Here is an 18,713-nt window from a genome sequence, read left to right on the forward strand (position 1 = left end):
TTTATTTTAGTGTGAAGATTTGTTGATTATTATGACATTCCATACACAACCATTTTTAAAAAAACAACAACTTTGTTTTTGAATTTCAAAGCATAGTTTTAGAATCATGCCATTCGGCCCAGTGCCTTCTATTTCATCTGTTTATGTGCATATGTGTTTGTGTGTGTGTGTGTGTGTGTGAGAGAGAGAGAGAGAGAGAGAGAGAGAGAGCGAGAGAGAGAGAGAGAGAGAGAGAGAGAGAGAGCTCTGGTTCTCATTGAGCTTGGCATTACTCCCCAGACAAAAAGATTTACAGGCCAAAAAACAGATGGAAGAACGCAGTACAGAGTAGGAGGAGAGAAAAGAGAGAGTTCAGGTTTGCACAGTGAATTTAGCTGTTTTTCACAGAGGTGTGTGTGTGTGTGTGTGTGTGTGTGTGTGTGTGTGTGTGTGTGTGTGTGTGTGTGTGTGTGTGTGTGTGTGCATCCATGCTGTTAATGGATTGCTAATTAAGGACTTCTCAGGTGAAGCCAGGAAAAGCAGGAGAGGAAATGGAGGAGTGGAGGGCCAGGTAAGATGAGACGGTAGAAATAGATTATCAAATGAAGAGAGAAGCTGGGGGGGGGGGGGCAACCTGAAGGAGGGGCAGAGGGAAAAGAAAGGTATGTGTCTGTTTGATAGTGTGAGAGGGAATATGGAGAGAGAGAAGAGATAGAGGAAGGAGGCAAAGAGATTTAAAAAGGCACCGAAAGAAAGATCATAAGAGAGGATACTCTGGTAAGAATTTCTACACCAATTTAAAGAAATAGTAAAGGATTGAAAGGGTGATTCTGTCAGTACAACTGCTCTGTTAGTGTAACTCTATCTGCTCTGAGCCGTAAAACATACAGTAATGACTTCCCAGTGATGGGGCCACTGCGTTCTACACACACACACTTAATGAGCACTCCGGGGCTTATACACAATACTGTGAGTTATTTAAAGAGGAGAGCGATCAGACGGAATCAGCTTTGATCAGGAGTAATGCCTTGAGGACTGTTGTCTCGACATTTATAAGTATGATGTATGTTTTTTTACATATCAGGTTGATGGGATAATGCAGATCTTCATACATGGACATTGTTTTTACTGTATGTCTTATGTGCAGTGTTCATTAGTTCTGTTTTCTTTTTGAAATGAAGTATGTCTCTCAGGATGTCCTCAAGAAGATTCAAATCTTTGGGAGAGAATGATTAATTTTTAAACAATCCTCATTCCCTTGTACTCATTCTGAGAAGTTTTAGTTTGGAGAAACCAACTTTATACGTCTTGAGTGCATTCTGGGTGAGATTTTGAGATCCTGAACTTTAAAAGTCACCTGTTGAACACGTTTCAGATCCATAAACGTCCTTCTGTGAGCCATGCACCTGCTCCGTCATCTGTTGTTCTTGACAATGGCCTTTCACATTGTTTTTGTCATGGTAAGTGGTTTATAGTTGCTATGCTATATGCTATTTATAAATGCAATTTCAAATTTACATATAAAAAATTGCATATTTATTAAAATATTATTTTATTGTTATTTAACATTTTATAACATGAGTTAAATATTTAAATGTGTCTATTTGTACATTTAATAATTTATTTTATCGTGATATTTAACTACATTTTAAATTACAATGTTTTTTTTATACATTTAAAAAATCACTTGTTCATGTTCGAATTGTCAAATTAATCATTTTAATTTTTAAGTGACACTATAGTCCTATGCTGTGCAATATCACACAAGCAAGAAAGAGTGCCATTATTGTGAATATATTCAGACCAACAGCACGATTCGATCATCTTATAAAACATAATCCACAGTCTGGAACAAGCAAACAAAAGGTATCATTTTTTTCTAGGATTTGTTTTATTCTGAAAGTTTATATAAAGTATATCAGTACAAAAGAGGTAATTTTGAAAGAGTTAAAAGTTGAAGAGTTAAGCGTGAAAGAGATAAAAGTACAGAGTTTAAAAGTGAGTGAACAAAAGAGTCTAAGTCTGTAAAAAAATCTAAAAGCTTTCACACTTACTGTGCTGTAATGGTGAACAGACTGCTGTAAATGTGCACGTTCCAATCTTTCTCTCTCATTCTTCTCCACATCTCTCTCTCTCTCTTTAAAGAGTATTTCTGCACACATGCTGTTGCAATATGACACTCATCCATCAAGTCCTAAACATGCTCAGTAATTCTCTCATATATTTGAAACTCAAAGATCAAGAAAAGCACTTAAGACAATTGAAAAATAAATTACAGCTCATTGTTGTCTACAAAGGCAGTGAAACTTATAGATGGCATATAAAAAAATAAGAGGTTGATGACAAGGCCATGACTGGGTGGTCCAGGCCCCCCTGAGGAGGAATATTGTCATTATGGTTCATTAATAGTCCAGTGATCAGTATATTAAGTGGTCAAGTCTGAATTTTCTTCAATTTGAGGTTATTTTACAGTTCAAATCTTTTAGGGGCCATTCATATAGGAAAGACATGTTCTCAAGATTTGAAGTTTGAAGCCAAATTAAAAATAATGATAATACATGCATGTCTTGGTGAGCATAAGAGACTTCTTTCAAAATTTAGAGCAGTTTAGTGCATCAAAATGTTTTACATACACAAGAAATAACAATATCACAGACAAATACAAGAACACATCCCATGTGAATTACCTTATTTGTGTGTTTTGGTATATAAGGGTGGAAGAGCCCAGCGTAAACAGAGGCAGGCTGAAGAAAAGTTAAGGCCATATTTGGGCAGAGTGGATCCAGGTGAGACAGTTATTCAATGGCACTTATTTTATGAGTGGTTTTGTGCATTATTTATTCAGTATAAAATTGTGCTTCCTATTTTTACTACTCCCTCTCTCTCTATTCTCATCCTATTTTTTTCTTTCTTTCTCTCCTATTCAGAATCACTGTGTCAGTTGTTGAAATGTCACAGTCCTATTGGTTCCTTGTGTCAAGTAGTAAAGGAGGGGGGAGTTCTCGCCCCTAAATGTGTGTGTCCAAAGACCTGCCCACGGTAAGACACACACACTGACAAATTAATAACAATTTTCTAAGACACTTGAGCTGATTTCTATGCCAAGCTACTCACTGCTGAGCCAGCGGCATGAACAGTGAGGCTCAGTGTCATGATTAAGAACAGAATAATGACGTAAGACACTCCTTACGGCTCACAGATTCGTTGGAATCAAACCAGCAGCCCAGACATTTACTGGTATATTCGCTCTGTGCACTCAGTCTTCAGATAAAGGCCACATGCAGGAAAATAAAATAAAAGATGGGCTTAAGGGCTGTAACAAATCACAAATATTGCTTTACAAGTAAAAAAAAAGATGCTGATGCAGTTTAAAAGAATATTATAACATTATATTAAAACTTTCTCCTTCAAAAGCAGTTTTTTTTTTTGACAGGTTAATAGACTAAAATAACCAATTAAACAGTTTTAATGTTTATAACTATCTTTACTTCTTTCTACATCAAGTGGCAATCCAACACAATATAAAAATTAGTTTTCATTCAAAAGTAATCAAAAATGTCCAATCAAAATTGTTAACATGCTAAAAACAAAAGTTTTTGGTTTCTAAAAGTTTATTTTGATGGTTTAATGCCAGTTATTAACTGCTCAAAAACATTGAAGTCGTCACAAACAATTTTTATCTTTTAATTACTTTTTTTTTTAATGAATTTAATGCAGTCTATATTTTCTTTTATCTTGTGTAGTTTTATTCCTGTTTTTAATATCACACAACGTCCATGTTGACATCTGCTTAATTTGGCTGCTTCATGTAGCCTAAATGACCGTTGAAATGGCGCACAGCCTGTGATGTCAACAACAAAAGATATGAAGAGCATTGTCGTTTCCGTTCCTTTTACAAAAGCTCTTTTTGCACAATTATGGTTAGTTATATTGTATTATTTGCGTTTAGCATTGTAGTCCATTGTGTGTGTATGTGTTGTTTGCTACAGGCAGGGGGCACCAGTGTGCAGTGTTTTGGGGAAGACGTACAGCAACGAGTGTCTGCTTCATAAGGAGGCCTGCCGCAAAAAACGGCGCATTGGCAAGGCACATAGTGGAGCTTGTCTGGGTAAAAAGCCACACGCAAAAATTTCTTTCATTACAGTTTCATTATACTTAAAAGCACATTTATGAGTTGTGTGATGTGGTTTCTCTGTCAGTGAGCAGGGCAGAGTGTTCTCAGGAAGAGTTCGGTCAGTTCCCGTACCGTCTGATGGACTGGTTCTTACTCCTCAGCAGAATGGGAGAGAGATACACACCACCGGCACCCTCGCAAAGATGCCTCACATACACACAGCGAACCCAGCTCGCACAGGTTAAGAAACACATGCCACCCATTGATCGTACACAGTGCATACCAGGCACGCTTTTTGCTTTTCATACAGCTTCATCACACAATCACTACATATTGTGTGTATGAGGGTGATACTTTAAAATGTGTCAAGAGTCAAAAGTAACTCTTGGTCCATCCCTTAGGAAAATTAACCATGGTGGTATAGTAAAAGTGTAGTAGTAAGTAACCATGTTTTTTGGCGGATTGATTACCACTTTTATAACCTCAAGTTCACTACAAATACTATGGGTCAACTAGTGTAGCAAAACCATGGTTGATTTGTGGATACCATGGTTTAACTACGATAACCATGTTTTTTTGGTTTGATTTGGGGTTAAACCATGGTTCATTTGCGTAAGGGATGTAGATAAAGGTTTCATGGGATAACAGAAAACTGAACAGAAAGAGCTTTATTGCCAAAATGCCAAGTGTGCTTGCACACACAAGGAATTTAACTTGGTATTGAAGCTTCTAGCACACACATAAATATAACAAGGCACATAATAACATTTAAGAATAACAAATATAAATGTATAAAGACACGGATAGGTTTAGTCAGAATACACATTTACAGATAATGAACATATTTACAGTACTGTGTATAATAAAATGAATAAATGAATTTACAAGGATATTGCACAAAAAAGTGGGGTATTGCACTTGTAAGGTATTTAACTGTTCAAGAGGGAAATAGCCTGTGGGAAGAAACTGTCCCTGTGCCTAGTGATCTGAGGCGCTGTCCAGATACTACTACTCCTCTCCACAGTCCAGACTGTCCGTTGTAGTCTCCTGATGTCTAATTTTAGTGGCTGAACCAAACCAGACAGTTGTTGGTGAACACAGGACAGACTCAATGACGGCTGAGTAGAACTGTGTCAGCAGCTCTTCTGGCAGGTTGAACTTCCTCAGCTGGTGAAGGAAGTATAACCTCTGCTGGGCCTTTTTCACAATATAAGTGTCCCACTTCAGGTCCTGAGAGGTGGTGGTGCTCGGGAACCTGAATGACTCCATTGCTTACTATCATCTCCACTGTGTGGTGTGTTCAGCTCCAGGTTGTTATGACTGCACCAGACAGCCAGTTGTTCGACCTCTTGTCTGTATGCAGACTCTTCACCATCCTGGATGAGGCCAATGACTGTGGTGTCGTCTGCAAACTTCAGAAGCTCGACTGAGGGGTCTTTAGAGGTGATGTCATTTGTGTACAGTGAGAAGAGCAAAGGGGAGAAGACGCAACCCTGAGAAGCACCAATGCTGATAGTGAGAGTCCTGGATGTGAGTTTCCCCAGTCTCTGTAGCTGCTGCCTACAGTATCTGTCAGAAAGCTGGTGGGCACGAAAAGCTGGGTCAGATTGTATGATAGAAGATCTGGTCTGATGGTGTTGAAAGCCAAACTGAAGTCCACAAATAAGATCCTTGCATAAGTCCCAGGTCTGTCAAGATGTTGCAGGATATAATGCAGTCCCATGTTGACTGCATCATCCACATACCTGTTTGCTTTGAAGGCAAACTTAAGAGGATCCATCAAGGGTCCTGTGATGTCCAACACCAGTCTCTCAAATGACTTCATGACCACAGATGTGAGAGCAACAGGTCTGTAGTCATTAAGTCCAGTGATTCTGTTTTTTGGGGGACCAGAATGATAGTGGAGCGTTTGAAGCAACAGGGAACTTCACACTGGTCTAGTGATCTGTTGAATATCTGCGTGAAGATTGGGGCCATTTGGTCAGCGAAGACTTTTAAACTGGCAGGTGAAACACCGTCTGAGCCTGACGCTTTCCTGGTCTTCTGTTTTTTGAAAACTAGGCTCACGTCCTCCACGCAGACCTTAAGCTCAGGTTGAATTGCAAGAGGGTGACGAGGGGGGTTGCAGGGGTTGGTGTATGAGTGAAGTGCAGATCAGAGCGGGTGTGGGGTGTAAGACTGGGCTTTTCAAACCTACAGTAAAACACATTCAGATCCTCAGCCAGTTGTTGATTCTCCACAGATCGTGGGTGTGGTGTCTTGTGCTTGGTGATGTTCCTCAAACTATCTTTATACCTGGCATTAAGATGTGTTTTGGTCGATCGGATCACACGTGGACGACGCTAAATACAGTTGTAAACGGGGTCTAAAACGTCTTAAGCTTGTCTACTTTTGACCACTTCCAGTCAAAAACGCATGCGACCGGATTGCTTTTCGTAGTGTTCATGGGGTTGAATGCGTTCTAACAGCTGCAAAAGACCTCCTCTATCCACCTACTGATCTAATGCATTAACATTATGGGAAGCACGCTAGCCAGACGAGATTTAAACTTTGTCGGCTGAAGACCCAAGTTTGGTTTGAATACGAAAAACGTACCAAGCACAATGTACTCTCACCAATTCCTGATTTCTAACACTCACTCACAGCGTTCGCCGTGATCCTGCGGCTATTAGAGCAGAAACAAAAGCTGCTGCTTTCCGTATGTTTTTTCTGTCGTCTCAGGTTGCATTCATATGTAAATTGCACAAGCTTATTTTGTACATTAGATCGAAATATCTGAAGAAGCGCATACATTTACCCACCCATAAACCCTCCTCTTGAAGAAATCAGGACAGAAGTGGTTGAAAGTGGACAAAAGAGACAGATTAAAACACCAGGTGTAAACAGGAATGTGTCTCCCTCAACTACTTGGGAACCGATCAACGAAAACGCATCTTAAAACCAGGTGTAAACAGGGCCTCAGACCTGTCAAGGCTGATGTCAGGTAGTTGGCTTTTCAGAGTAGCTTCTTATAGCCACTCTGATCTCATTTGTTAATCTGTTTCTGGCCTGGTTAAGCAAGATTTTATCCCCACTTCTGTAAGCATCCTCTTTGGCATGACAAAGCTGTTTGAGTTTCCCGGTAAACCATGGTTTATCGTTTTTAAATGATAAGAATGTCCTGGTAGGAATGCATGTATCCTCTCAGAAACTGATATATAATGTAACAGTATCAGTGAGCTTGTCCAGATCAGTGGCTGCAGCTTCAAAAAACAATCTGTGCAATCGTTGCAGGCTTGTAAATCTCGATCTGCTTCATTAGACCATCTTTTAATATGCCTTATTACAGGGTTAGTTGATTTCAGTTTCTGCCTGTAGGTCAGTATAAGATGAACTAGACAGTGATCAGAGATCCCCAAAGCTGCATGTGGGACAGAGCTATATGCATTCTTTATTGTGGTTTAACAGTGATCCAGTATATTACTGTCTCTGGTGGGACATGTAATGTGTTGTCTGTATTTTGGCAGTTCACAGGAGAGATTTGCTTTATTAAAATCCTTAAGAATGATTAAAAGAGAGTCTTGGTACCTTTGTTTCCGTTCGACTACTTGTTCAGCCAGTAGGTCATCTGATCCTCCAATTTAATTTAAGCTTTTATTTACAAATAAACTTTCATCAACGCACACATCAGTTATAATAAGCGGAAGCTCAAGCATGCTTGCTTGACATGCGAGAATCAGTGAGGTTCATCCTCGTGTGTTACGCATGCACATTTGAGCTTCCACAAGAACCAATGTGGTTTGTTCTCACGTGTCAAGCAAGTTCGGTTAAGCTTCTGTTTATGTTGGCTGATCAATGTTTATATGTGAATAATAGCCTAAATTCAATCTGTTCATCATGTAAAGCGATTGTGTCTCTTAAGAAAATTTGGACTAAACCACTCAATTCATATGGATTCGTTTAACAATCTCTTTAAAAAAAATATTGAAGTGTCAAAGTGGTAGTTGCGCAGCTGTCAATGAAGAGGACAGAACTGGGTCAGATTTTGTGTTCCAAAGATGAATGAATGTCTTACGTGTTTGTGACAACACAAGGGTGAGTAAATAATGACAGAAATTTCATTTTTGGGTGAACTAACCCTTTAAATGATAAGCTATTTCCTCACAAAAGCGGTTTATTCAGTGTAGTGAAGCCTTTCCTCCATTGAAATGATGTTTTATAAACAAAGTTCGGGAGGAGCACGTTCAAATAATCAATCCAATCTACTCGTCATCAAACAATTATGTCTACCCTAATCAGCATGACAAGAAGTATATATATATCCACTCTGTCAACTCACCTAATATTCCTTGACAGTTTTTCCAGCATCCCTCCACCACCCCGACTCCTCACTCTTGGCTCAATCTTTTACAGCCAGGAATACGGGGGGAGTACTCTGGGTTCGGGCCGAATACCGAGCCCAGAGCCCTCTCCTCGGACAGCACGCCAAATACGCATTTATTCTATCTGACTTATTTGTAAGTGTGAACTAGTGAAACCTATTAAAAAATGGCTACCTCTGGAAGTGGTCAAAAGTAGAAAAGCTTCAAACGTTTTAGACCCCGTTTACAACTGTATTTAGCGTCGTCCACAATAAATTTCCATTTCATGCTGACTTTAAGTGTTTGTTTGAGACACCGCTCTTCTAAAATTGAATTTGTCAAAGTACCAGACATCCCACCTCTCTCAGAAGTTCCGCCCACATATTGCGGAGCGACCAGTTATTCTAAGCCTGTAGGATTGCTAATCGAAGGCTAACTGCTTATTAAAGGAGAACTCCGGTCAATTTTAACATTGAGCTCATTTTTTTTGTAAATTTGGAGTGCTGTCAATACAGAGAACAACGACAAAAATCGGTGTTGCCTACACCGTGTTATCCTCCTTTTAAAATTTGCACCCTGTTGACTTCAATGGGGCAATATTTAAACCTGCTTTTAGCCTCATAACATCCTTGATGTGTCATTACAAGTGCACAGGTCATGTGAGTGATTCCTTCAGAGTGAACACGAGTGAATCTGACTGCAGTAGATGTGAAAGATATGAATAAAAATGATGTTATTTAAGCCAGCGCAAATACCTGTATTTACTTCCTGTTTTCGGTTGAAGTCCAGAGTAGTCGATTGTCGAGTTCACGCGCATATCACGCGCAAATGTGCGAATTTTAAAAAGAGGATAACACGGTGTAGGCAACACCGATTTTTGTCGTTGTTCTCTGTATTGACAGCACTCCAAATTGACAAAAAAATTAGCTCAATGTTAAAATTGACCGGAGTTCTCCTTTAAGCTTCAGTAATAAAATGAGATATACTTTAATGAAAATATTAATTGAGAATAAATAAAAACTTGAGTGTGATTTTCTACCATTTCTAATCAGGCACCAAATCGAGCACAAAAAATCTCAGCCTATAGAATAGTGCATAGGGGATCTTCTTTTCAATTCATTTGTAAATTTGCATCAAGTCCTGATCTTTTTTCTTTTGTCTCACATGGTCTCTTCTTTTCTCCCTTTTTCTTTCAGAGGAGGTTTGTTCTGTTGGATCGCAACCGGGACGGGAAGCTAAGCAGGAGAGATCTGAGAAAGCTTCACTATAAGCGGATGCCACTGGAGCACTGCGCTCAAAGATTCTTCCAGTAACACACACAAAGAAAATGACACCAGTGCCTATAGACACACACAATCATCTCACCACTGTGATTTTGTGGTGTTTTCTCCTGTCTGACCTTCTCTGTATTTGCATAATATTGCAAACCCTCCCCAGCATCCTTCTGATTATAGTACACATGCCTTCAGGATGTCACCCACCCCTCTCCTCTCATCCTCTTTCAATCTCTCTCTTCTCTCACTCATCCACTTGATCTTTCTCTCTCTCATTCAGAGCTGTGAATGCTTATTGCCTTCCTACTGTTCTAATGTGAGTGGTGTCCTTTACGGCTGATAGCTGCAGAGAGAGACGTAGAGGGATTTAGAAATCAAAAACGAGAGATAGAGGCAAAGAGAGTCCACTTGTAGAATTCAACAATACGGTATGTGTGTGTGCAGGTCATGTGACAAGAACAATAATAAGAAGGTGACCCTGAGGGAGTGGACATCCTGTCTGGTTAACCGGTCAGAACGCTGGTTTCAGGATTTCATGTGTAAGTCTATATTTGTTTCATCTGAATATGAAATTCTCATGTGTAAGCATGTGCAAACACTTACACACACATCAATGTGTCTGTTCTTCCTCTCTCAACCGCAGCCGTGAAGATGGGCTCACCAAAGCTGTGTCCTGTCCTTGACAACAAACTTTTAATTTAGATGATTTATCTGTGTGGAATCATATTGTAAAGTACTGATGGAACAGAATCCTGATCCGGTCCATTACTGATTATCAAAATCTGTAATTATTTGATTTTTTTTTCTATATAAATTATTATAAATCCTTATAGTATTATTCAAATGTAGTCATTTTGTTATATGGAGGTATGTAGGAACAATATGAAAAGAAGGGGAACACATTATGAACCTTATCAGCTTGACTAATGAATATTAATTAATTAGGTGGCATAACATTCTCCTAGCAGTTATATGATGGGAACAGCTAACCATTATCATTCCTATGTTCTCCAATGCTGCATTTTATTTGATGAAAAATACAGTAAAAACTGTAATATTGTAATAACTGTTTTCTATTTGATTATATTTAAAAATGTAATTTATTCCTGTGATGGCATATACTGTATATATATATATATATATATATATATATATATATATATACACACACACACACACACATTGGGCATATTACAATGATTTCCGAAGGATTCATAAAGGATTTCTAAAAATTCAGCTTATATGTATAGGGTTATGGGTTATAATACTTCACCCCTGCTATATTTATAAAAGAAAATTGAGTCATATGTTGCTCATGCTGTTATTTACCACATTTTTGAAAATTCTGTATCCCCTGAGATATGTTGTCAGATTGGGGTAAGAAAAAAGGATTATCCATAGTATTGGCAATGAGTGATGTCACAAGGTAAACTGGGGCCCCTGTACCGGTTATAGCATTACTGTGCATTCCGGGGTGGCAGTAGAAATCTCATTCCAGGACCGGGGCCCTTAGGGTAGATCCTTATAGGCCCTCGTGGCTTCTGAGCCCCCTGTACACAGTCCCCCTTGTATGCTCAAACTTTAAGACATGTCATGCATGCAGTATATTTTGCATATTACATTTTTATTTTTATTTTTTGCATCAAATAAATCATAGAAATATTGATGACTTTGGCTTTTTTATACCCTATAGGCCAATGTATCCTGGGAGATACATCTCATAAAATCCAAATTATATCAAATATTTAAAAAATTCCTTTGGATATGTTTACTTAAGTCCGGATGATATAAAAAGTGTCATGAAACTATTTTTTGCTGATCATTTTCCACTCTTGCCTGTTTAAGGGTTAAAGTCTGAAAGAATTGGAACATAATAAAAGTCTAAACATTCCTGTTACTTTTTTGTTGCTTTATGCATCTTTTTGTTTTGTCTGTGTTTTGTGACTCACTGCTGCAATCTAGTCAACAAAAAACTGCTTTTTGAGGGACAGCGGGCATGTATCATGGATCACACAAGCTATTACTGCAGAGAGGGAAAGAGAGAGAGAGAGGTTGGGCTATAACCTTAAACAGAGGGATGGAGAGCAGATTAATTGAGGGGTGGTGTTTAATAGGAGAGAGATGGATGGCCCATGAGAGAGATAAAAGACTACGTGAGCAGGGATGAGAGGAATAGATAATATGGCAGAGAGAGACAGAGAAAGGGGAGGACACCAAAAGAGAGAGAGAGAATCTCGTAATGCACTCACAGAATGGGATGGGGAAGGGGGACAAGTTACAGTAAACCATTGCAAATGGAGGAGAGAAAATAGATTGAAGCATGAAAAATGGATCAGAAAGAGAGAGACGGGGGGAGGGGTGTGAGAGAGAGAGAAAGATAGAGAGAGAGAGAGTTACAGAAGGGTGTGATAAAGGGTGGGAAGAGATTGTTAGATGGAAAGAGAAAAAAGTAACTAAATGGCATCCCACCACAAAGTAACTTCCCTTTCCAGTACATCATTGATGTCTTCCACTTTTCCAAACACTAAACGCTTCTAATAATTTCTGCCAAGTGTGAAAAATTGATTCTCAACATTTGAAAACAAGTATATCGAGTTTTCCATGTATATATGACCCCAGGAAGTGCAGCACAATAATCAGATCTCATTACATTTGTAGCTTTTAAAGTGGGTTTGGTTTCCTGTAGCTGTATAGTGCAGTCAAGATTCATCTCATCTGGCAGCCTCTTCTGCATTGTTTTGGTTTATGGTGCGGTTTGATATATGTCATTGTGTGGGATCACTCTGTGTTGTGACATTTTGGGGTTATGTTGTCTTTAATGTGTGCTGTGTTTTTCTTGTGTCTTTGTGTTCTTAATACACAGTGTAGTTTGGTCCTGTGTTGTCTTTGGAAATGTACTGCTCTGTGGAATACCTAATTGGCCAGTGGCAGCAAATGTATATTTAGTATATACTGCATTTATTTTAAGCATAAAAGTGTTGATAGATAACCAGGAGCTCAGGTAGAGTGTGAAAACTAGTAAGAGACACAAATTTCAATTCAAATTTTCATTTTTCAAAAGGCCATATACTTTTAGTTGCCATGGAAGATTCAGTTTTTAAGTAAGTTAAGTAAGTAAACTTAAGTGCTTCTCCTCATGCCGGCGAATGAAGACAACAGCGCAGCGTTCAAAGATTATTTTCCATTGACTGACATCAAAGAATTTACCGGTATGTTGGTGCTGATGGGTGAATGGTCTCTTAACGGTAAAAAGGAAGAACGATGTTGCTTGAGTGAACAGCATATTTTTGTATTTACCGGTAAAGTCATTCTAGTCATTTTACGGTTATTTACCAGGATTGCTATGTGAAAGGGGCTATTGATAATAATAAGAAATGTTCCTTGAGCAGCAAATCAGCACTCCAACTGCAGAGCTGCAACCCTGATGAATGGAAAAGGCTGGGTCTTGAGCGCAACACGTTTAAAACACTGTGAACAGGCTCAATGGTCAAAGATGACCATCTAGCGCATATTTGAATAGAAAAACTATTAAAAAGCTCACTGCAAACAGCGCATCATCTCCATAAGAACTTTGATTGGTCCGAAGCAGATTTTAAGCAGACAGCGTTTTGACTTTGTACATCCTCATTCCGGAAATCTTCATTCCGTGTTCACACAGAGCACATTACCGGTAATTTACCGGTAATGTTACAACTTCCCTTACTGGTAAATTACCAGAACTGATTTACCTGTATTTTTGAAAAGGTCCTGTTCACACATGATCTCTTACCAGTAGTTTACCAGTAAAGACTGTATGTGTGAAAGGGGGTAATGTTGGAAACATGTTGCTGCTTAATATTTTTGTGGAAACCGTGATATATTTTGAATATATTGTTTTATATATGATATATTCTTTGATGAATAGACAGTTCAAAAGAACAGCATTATATTTAATGCCCCCTTTTTTTAATAGTGATCCCAAAACCTTTGAACAGTATGTAAAATAAACTTGACAGAAATGCATTTTTAATGGAAGTCTATGGAACAATTGTATGTTTGCCCCATACACTTCCATTCCAGTGCATTAAGAAGAAATTATTCTGTGCTATTGTCAACAGAATTTAACTTGTATTTAACCCAGAATATTAATGTAAAATGGTGTGCATGTGTTCAGGAATGAGTCCTGTCTGTGTTTAAGGAGATAAAAAGCATTATAATAGAACTATTTTCAGTAACGTTTGAAAGCTTGGCAGATCTTTAATGAATGTGTGTCTGAGTCAGAAAGAAAAAGGAGAGGCAGTCTTTTATCTAAAAATGAAATGAAATGTGGTCTAGTGGGGAGACACGACCCCTGGGGTCAAATCAAAGGCCCTCCTCAGCTCTCTCGGGACCCTCCCCCTCGATCAGCTGTAACTGTTTCAGGGAGACACACACACATACCATCTCATTAACAGATCCATTGTCATATGCTCTGCTTCAGACTGTGTGACAGCACACACACACACACACGTTTGAACCTTACACCCCATCTCTGGTCACATCTCTAATGTCTCTCTGAGGCCACACAGACAGATATCCTGGTGCTGTAATGGACGCAGATGCAGAAATAACGGTTCCATATGGAATTGTTGTATGGATGAGATCATGTACATGTGTCATGCGCTAAACTCCCATTGGACAAGATATCATAGTGACTCCATGACCTGCCGCAGCCATGACATCACGCACTGGGAGGTCAAGCTAAACTCATGGGTAAAAGTGACGTGTTGATTGGTTAAAAAGACAATGCACATGACAGCTGATTCACTCAAGATTTATGAGTGATTTTTTCCCCTCAGTCATTTTAATTTTTGCTTTTGTTTCTTCCTCTCTTCTGTTGTTTTCTTCATTTTTATTTGATTTATTTATTTCATTTTGTTTGCCAATGAAAAAAGTATATTCTTTCAAAAGAGCCTTAAAATCTTCACTAAAGATTAAATAATAGTGGTGCAAAAACATTAAGAGTGCATTTGAAATAAAATAATAATATAGCAATAATAGAAATGGTTTGTAAAATGAATGAATATAGAATATATTAAAAATAATAAAATAGAACACTGATAGTGTAAACTATAAGAAAATTTGCATTTAACAAATACAAATTAGAATACATTTAAAAGGGTAAGATTAATTGATTTAGTCAAAAATTAACCTTCATTTATTAAAGTGATTTAGTCAACTAAAGTTGAAGAATAACACTAAATGTGCCAAAATAGTGACATCATTTTATTTTCATATACATATACTCCCTCACTATCTCTTTCCGTCCCTGGAGAGAATCCAGTTTTACATGGGCAGATGGGCAACTGTTTGTCATCTGCTGTTAAAATTTGGATCACTATCAACAGACCACTCTCACATCTCCTTTTTGTCCCTTTTCTCTCTCTGTCACTGTTGTGTTATGCAGGAGTTTGCTCTGAGCCACAGAGGTCTTCTTGTCATAACCCCTGAACTGGAACGATATTGCATTTAATACACTTACAATCTGTACAGGACTAATGGGCTGCATTTGTGAGAAACCTTTAACAAGCCATTAATAATTGATAAAACCTGAAAATTCAATTATCTTAATTAAAGATATGTTGTAGGCTTGTGTGTGAATGCATGCTGTACAGAGACAGAAGCATCCAGCAAATGTGGTAAATGAATTATTAAGAAGAACACAAGAGAACAGACATTCTGCATGGTCGGGGGAAAAAAAGCTAACCAGCAAAATAGAACGAGAGCGAGTAAGAGGAGCGCCAGTCAGAAACACAGAGGAAGAGAAAAGCTGGTGGACCATTTGTGTGTGCATTCATGTACATGTGTGTCATTTTCAGTATTTCTGGCAAAATCCTAAAGATTAATCAGTTATAAATCAAAACTTCAAAACCCTGGCAGTATCAGAGAGAGCCAGACTTCAGACAGTTCAAAGGGATTTTGAAGTGGGCCAGACCCATTTAAAGCACTCACCCAGCTCTCCAGGGGAGGCAGGAGTATGGGGCCCACCTTCAAACACCCAAAGATTTAGCACTGGCCCGATTAAAACATCACACTTTAAAATATAGATCTTTTGGGTAAGTTGGTGAGATTCATTTCTGAATCAGAAGTAACCATGACATCAAAATGGACCGTTCTTATTTTTTTTTTATTAAATATTGCATTATTTACTATAAATGATTTATTGGTACACATCATTTTTTTATTATGTATGTTTTTTATGTATGTAGCCTATCCTCATAATCTTTAATTAAAATAAATTCCCCTCCCTCTTTCAGTGGCATCTCTTCTCTGACCCTGTTTACACCTATGGTGCATTTTGGTTGATCGGATCACAAGTAGACGACGCTAAATACAGGCGTAAAAGTAGTCTAAAACGTTTTGAGATTGTCCACTTTGGAACATTTCAAACCACTTTCAGAGGTAGTCGAAAAAGCATTCGACCGGATTGCTTTCGTAGTGTAAATGCTCACGTGGTCGAATGTGTTCAAACAGCCACAAAAGACCCCTGCACTCCACCGACTGACATAATGCATAAACATTGTGAGAAGCGCGCTAGCCAGACGAGATTTAAACTTTGTTGGTTGAAGACCCAAGTTTGGTTTGAAGATGAAAAACGTACCAAGCACAATGTTCTTTCGCCATTCTAACACTCACTCACAGCGTTCAGCGTGGTCTGTTGCTATCAGAGCAGAAACGAAAGCTGCCGCTCTCCGTTTGTTTTTCTGTAGTCTCCAGTCACGTTCGTATGTAAATTGCATGAGCTCATTTCGTCCATTAAATCAAAAGATCCGAAAAAGCATATATATTAAAGAAATCAGGACAGACATGGTTGAAATTGAACAAAAGAGATAGCATAATAGATAGCATCATAAGCATGGAAAGGCTGTTGTTGACTTCTAACCTTCTTTTGGCCAGTATATTCAGAGAATGCAAACTCTGAAAAAAATGATTCAAAATTGCAGATGAGTCAAGATGTTGATTATGAATAGCCTAAAGTTCTATTTCATTCAATACTAAACTGACAACGACAAAATAGCTTCTATTAAGATTCTTCACTGTTTTTTTTTATATAAAAATTAACCTTCTTAAAACAAAAACAAAAAATATGAATTTAGGTATCACAGCATTATAATGTAGAGTATGAAAATTACATTTTCATGTTGAGATTTGCAAAAGATTACAGTTAACAGTGTTATTATATTATTAGTGATTTTAAAGATTAACTTTAAAGGAGAACTCCGGTCAATTTTAACATTGAGCTAATTTTTTTGTAAATTTGGAGTGCTGTCAATACAGAGAACAACGACAAAAATCGGTGTTGCCTACACCGTGTTATCCTCTTTTTAAAATTTGCACCCTGTTGACTTCAATGGGGCAAGTTTTAAACCTGCTTTTAGCCTCCTTAACATCCTTGATGTGTCATTACAAGTGCACAGGTCATGTGAGTGATTCCTTCGGAGTGAACGCGGGTCAATCTGACTGCAGTATGTGAAAGATATGAATAAAAATGATATTTATTTAGCCAGCGCTTAGACCTGTATTTACATCCTGTTTTCGGTCAAAGTCCATTGTAATCGATTGTCGAGTTCACGCGCATTGGTTTAGTACCTATGATCATGCGCGTGAACTCGACAATCGATTACTATGGACTTCGACCGAAAACAGGATGTAAATACAGGTATGTGCGCTGGCTGAATAAACATCATTATTCATATCTTTCACATCTACTGCAGTCAGATTCACCGTGTTCACTCTGAAGGAATCACTCACATGACCTGTGCACTTGTAATGACACATCAAGGATGTTAAGAGGCTAAAAGCAGGTTTAAAACTTGCCCCATTGAAGTCAACAGGGTGCAAATTTTAAAAAGAGGATAACACGGTGTAGGCAACACCGATTTTTGTCGTTGTTCTCTGTATTGACAGCACTCCAAATTTACAAAAAAATTAGCTCAATGTTAAAATTGACCGGAGTTCTCCTTTAATGAGTGTTAGATTATGGATGGCCAGTTCCAATTAAGATACTGAAAAAATAATATAATATTGGCCTCAAAAGGGGTCTAAAATGACAAATGGAATACTCTACAGTTTCGTGGACTACATGTAAACCAATCATCGCAAGTCTGCAACTACACAGTACGTGTGTGATTTGGGACAGGGCCACACTTCATAGGCAGCTGCCTGTTTTGGCTGACAGAAGCATGGCAGCTCACTTGTTTATTCTCATTTTCTCACATTTACCTACTGAAAAGAGTCATTTTGTCTAAATGAAGGTTAGAAACTAAGGCCAAAGTTTCATTTTACACATCTCAACCACTAATGACCAAGCATTATAACCCACGTTCCTGCAAACATTCTCCTTTTTAGAGCCAGAACTGTCTAACGCTAGGAGCGAAAAAAACAGTGATCAAGGACATGAAATATAATCTCAAGGGTTTTTAGGATGAATTTCCTCTTTTCACATTGGATTTAGTATGACCGTGACTGTCAAGAACATTGTAGGATCATTAGGACTCTGATTGTCAATCATATCAGGTTCCTCTCGTCACTGCTGACCTGATCTGAACCAAAGCCGCTGGTGGCGACCAGCCACAGAAATCACTTCTTACTGGCCCAGACATATCTATTGGTCAGGGAAATCAAATCCTGGATGAGCTCTGGTTTTACTTCTGAGCGATGCTGGATCTGGGGCCGCAAACATTCATACACACACACGTACACAATGACCAGATGGGTGGAGTGTTCTCATTACTTCAATAGCATTGCTGAAGCACCCATAGAATACATTCAAAAAGGCCCAAGAGACATGCTTAACACAATGCAAATAGCCTTTTTTTCATTCTGCTGTGGAGGATGGACAGAATGTGAGGGAGGGGTGGAAGATGGAGCGATACCATTGTGTGGAGGAAAGAGGCACAGTGTCGAGTTCTGGAAAAACACTCACAATTACATGTACATATTCAATCTCTTTGAGAAGAGCACTTGACCTTTAGAACAATACGTACA

The 18,713-nt window shown here is 38.5% G+C and overlaps 1 protein-coding gene across 3 annotated transcripts; it reads left to right on the top strand.

Annotated features, from left to right (window-relative positions):
• Positions 1–479: 479 nt before the first annotated feature.
• sparcl2 (SPARC-like 2) lies at positions 480–10,768 on the top strand. 3 transcript variants are annotated; one of them, XM_079853759.1, is made up of 9 exons: positions 480–550; positions 1,355–1,439; positions 2,693–2,765; positions 2,907–3,018; positions 3,969–4,087; positions 4,179–4,333; positions 9,630–9,742; positions 10,152–10,246; positions 10,351–10,543. In XM_079853759.1, the coding sequence occupies exons 2-9, from the start codon at positions 1,380–1,382 to the stop codon at positions 10,407–10,409; spliced, it is 786 nt and encodes a 261-aa protein (XP_079709885.1). In that variant the 5' UTR covers positions 480–550; positions 1,355–1,379; the 3' UTR covers positions 10,410–10,543. The 3 variants fall into 3 exon arrangements, with proteins under 3 accessions (XP_079709885.1, XP_079709884.1, XP_079709886.1); XM_079853758.1 differs by lacking the exon at positions 480–550 and adding an exon at positions 679–756; XM_079853760.1 differs by lacking the exon at positions 480–550 and adding an exon at positions 976–1,035 and having other exon boundaries at positions 10,351–10,768.
• The last annotated feature ends 7,945 nt before the right edge of the window (positions 10,769–18,713 follow it).

The sequence above is a fragment of the Squalius cephalus genome, assembly GCF_949319135.1.
Source record: "Squalius cephalus genome assembly, chromosome: 20".
NCBI lineage: Eukaryota > Metazoa > Chordata > Actinopteri > Cypriniformes > Leuciscidae > Squalius > Squalius cephalus.

What these genes read in the sequence shown, in the direction of transcription:
- sparcl2 (XM_079853759.1), top strand. Translation starts at nt 1,380, where the DNA reads ATGCACCTGCTCCGTCATCTGTTGTTCTTGACAATGGCCTTTCACATT. An exon ending in TTTGGGCAGAGTGGATCCAG is followed by an intron (nt 2,766 to 2,906) that starts GTGAGACAGTTA and finishes TCTCCTATTCAG; the next exon opens with AATCACTGTGTCAGTTGTTG. An exon ending in CTGGTTTCAGGATTTCATGT is followed by an intron (nt 10,247 to 10,350) that starts GTAAGTCTATAT and finishes TCTCAACCGCAG; the next exon opens with CCGTGAAGATGGGCTCACCA.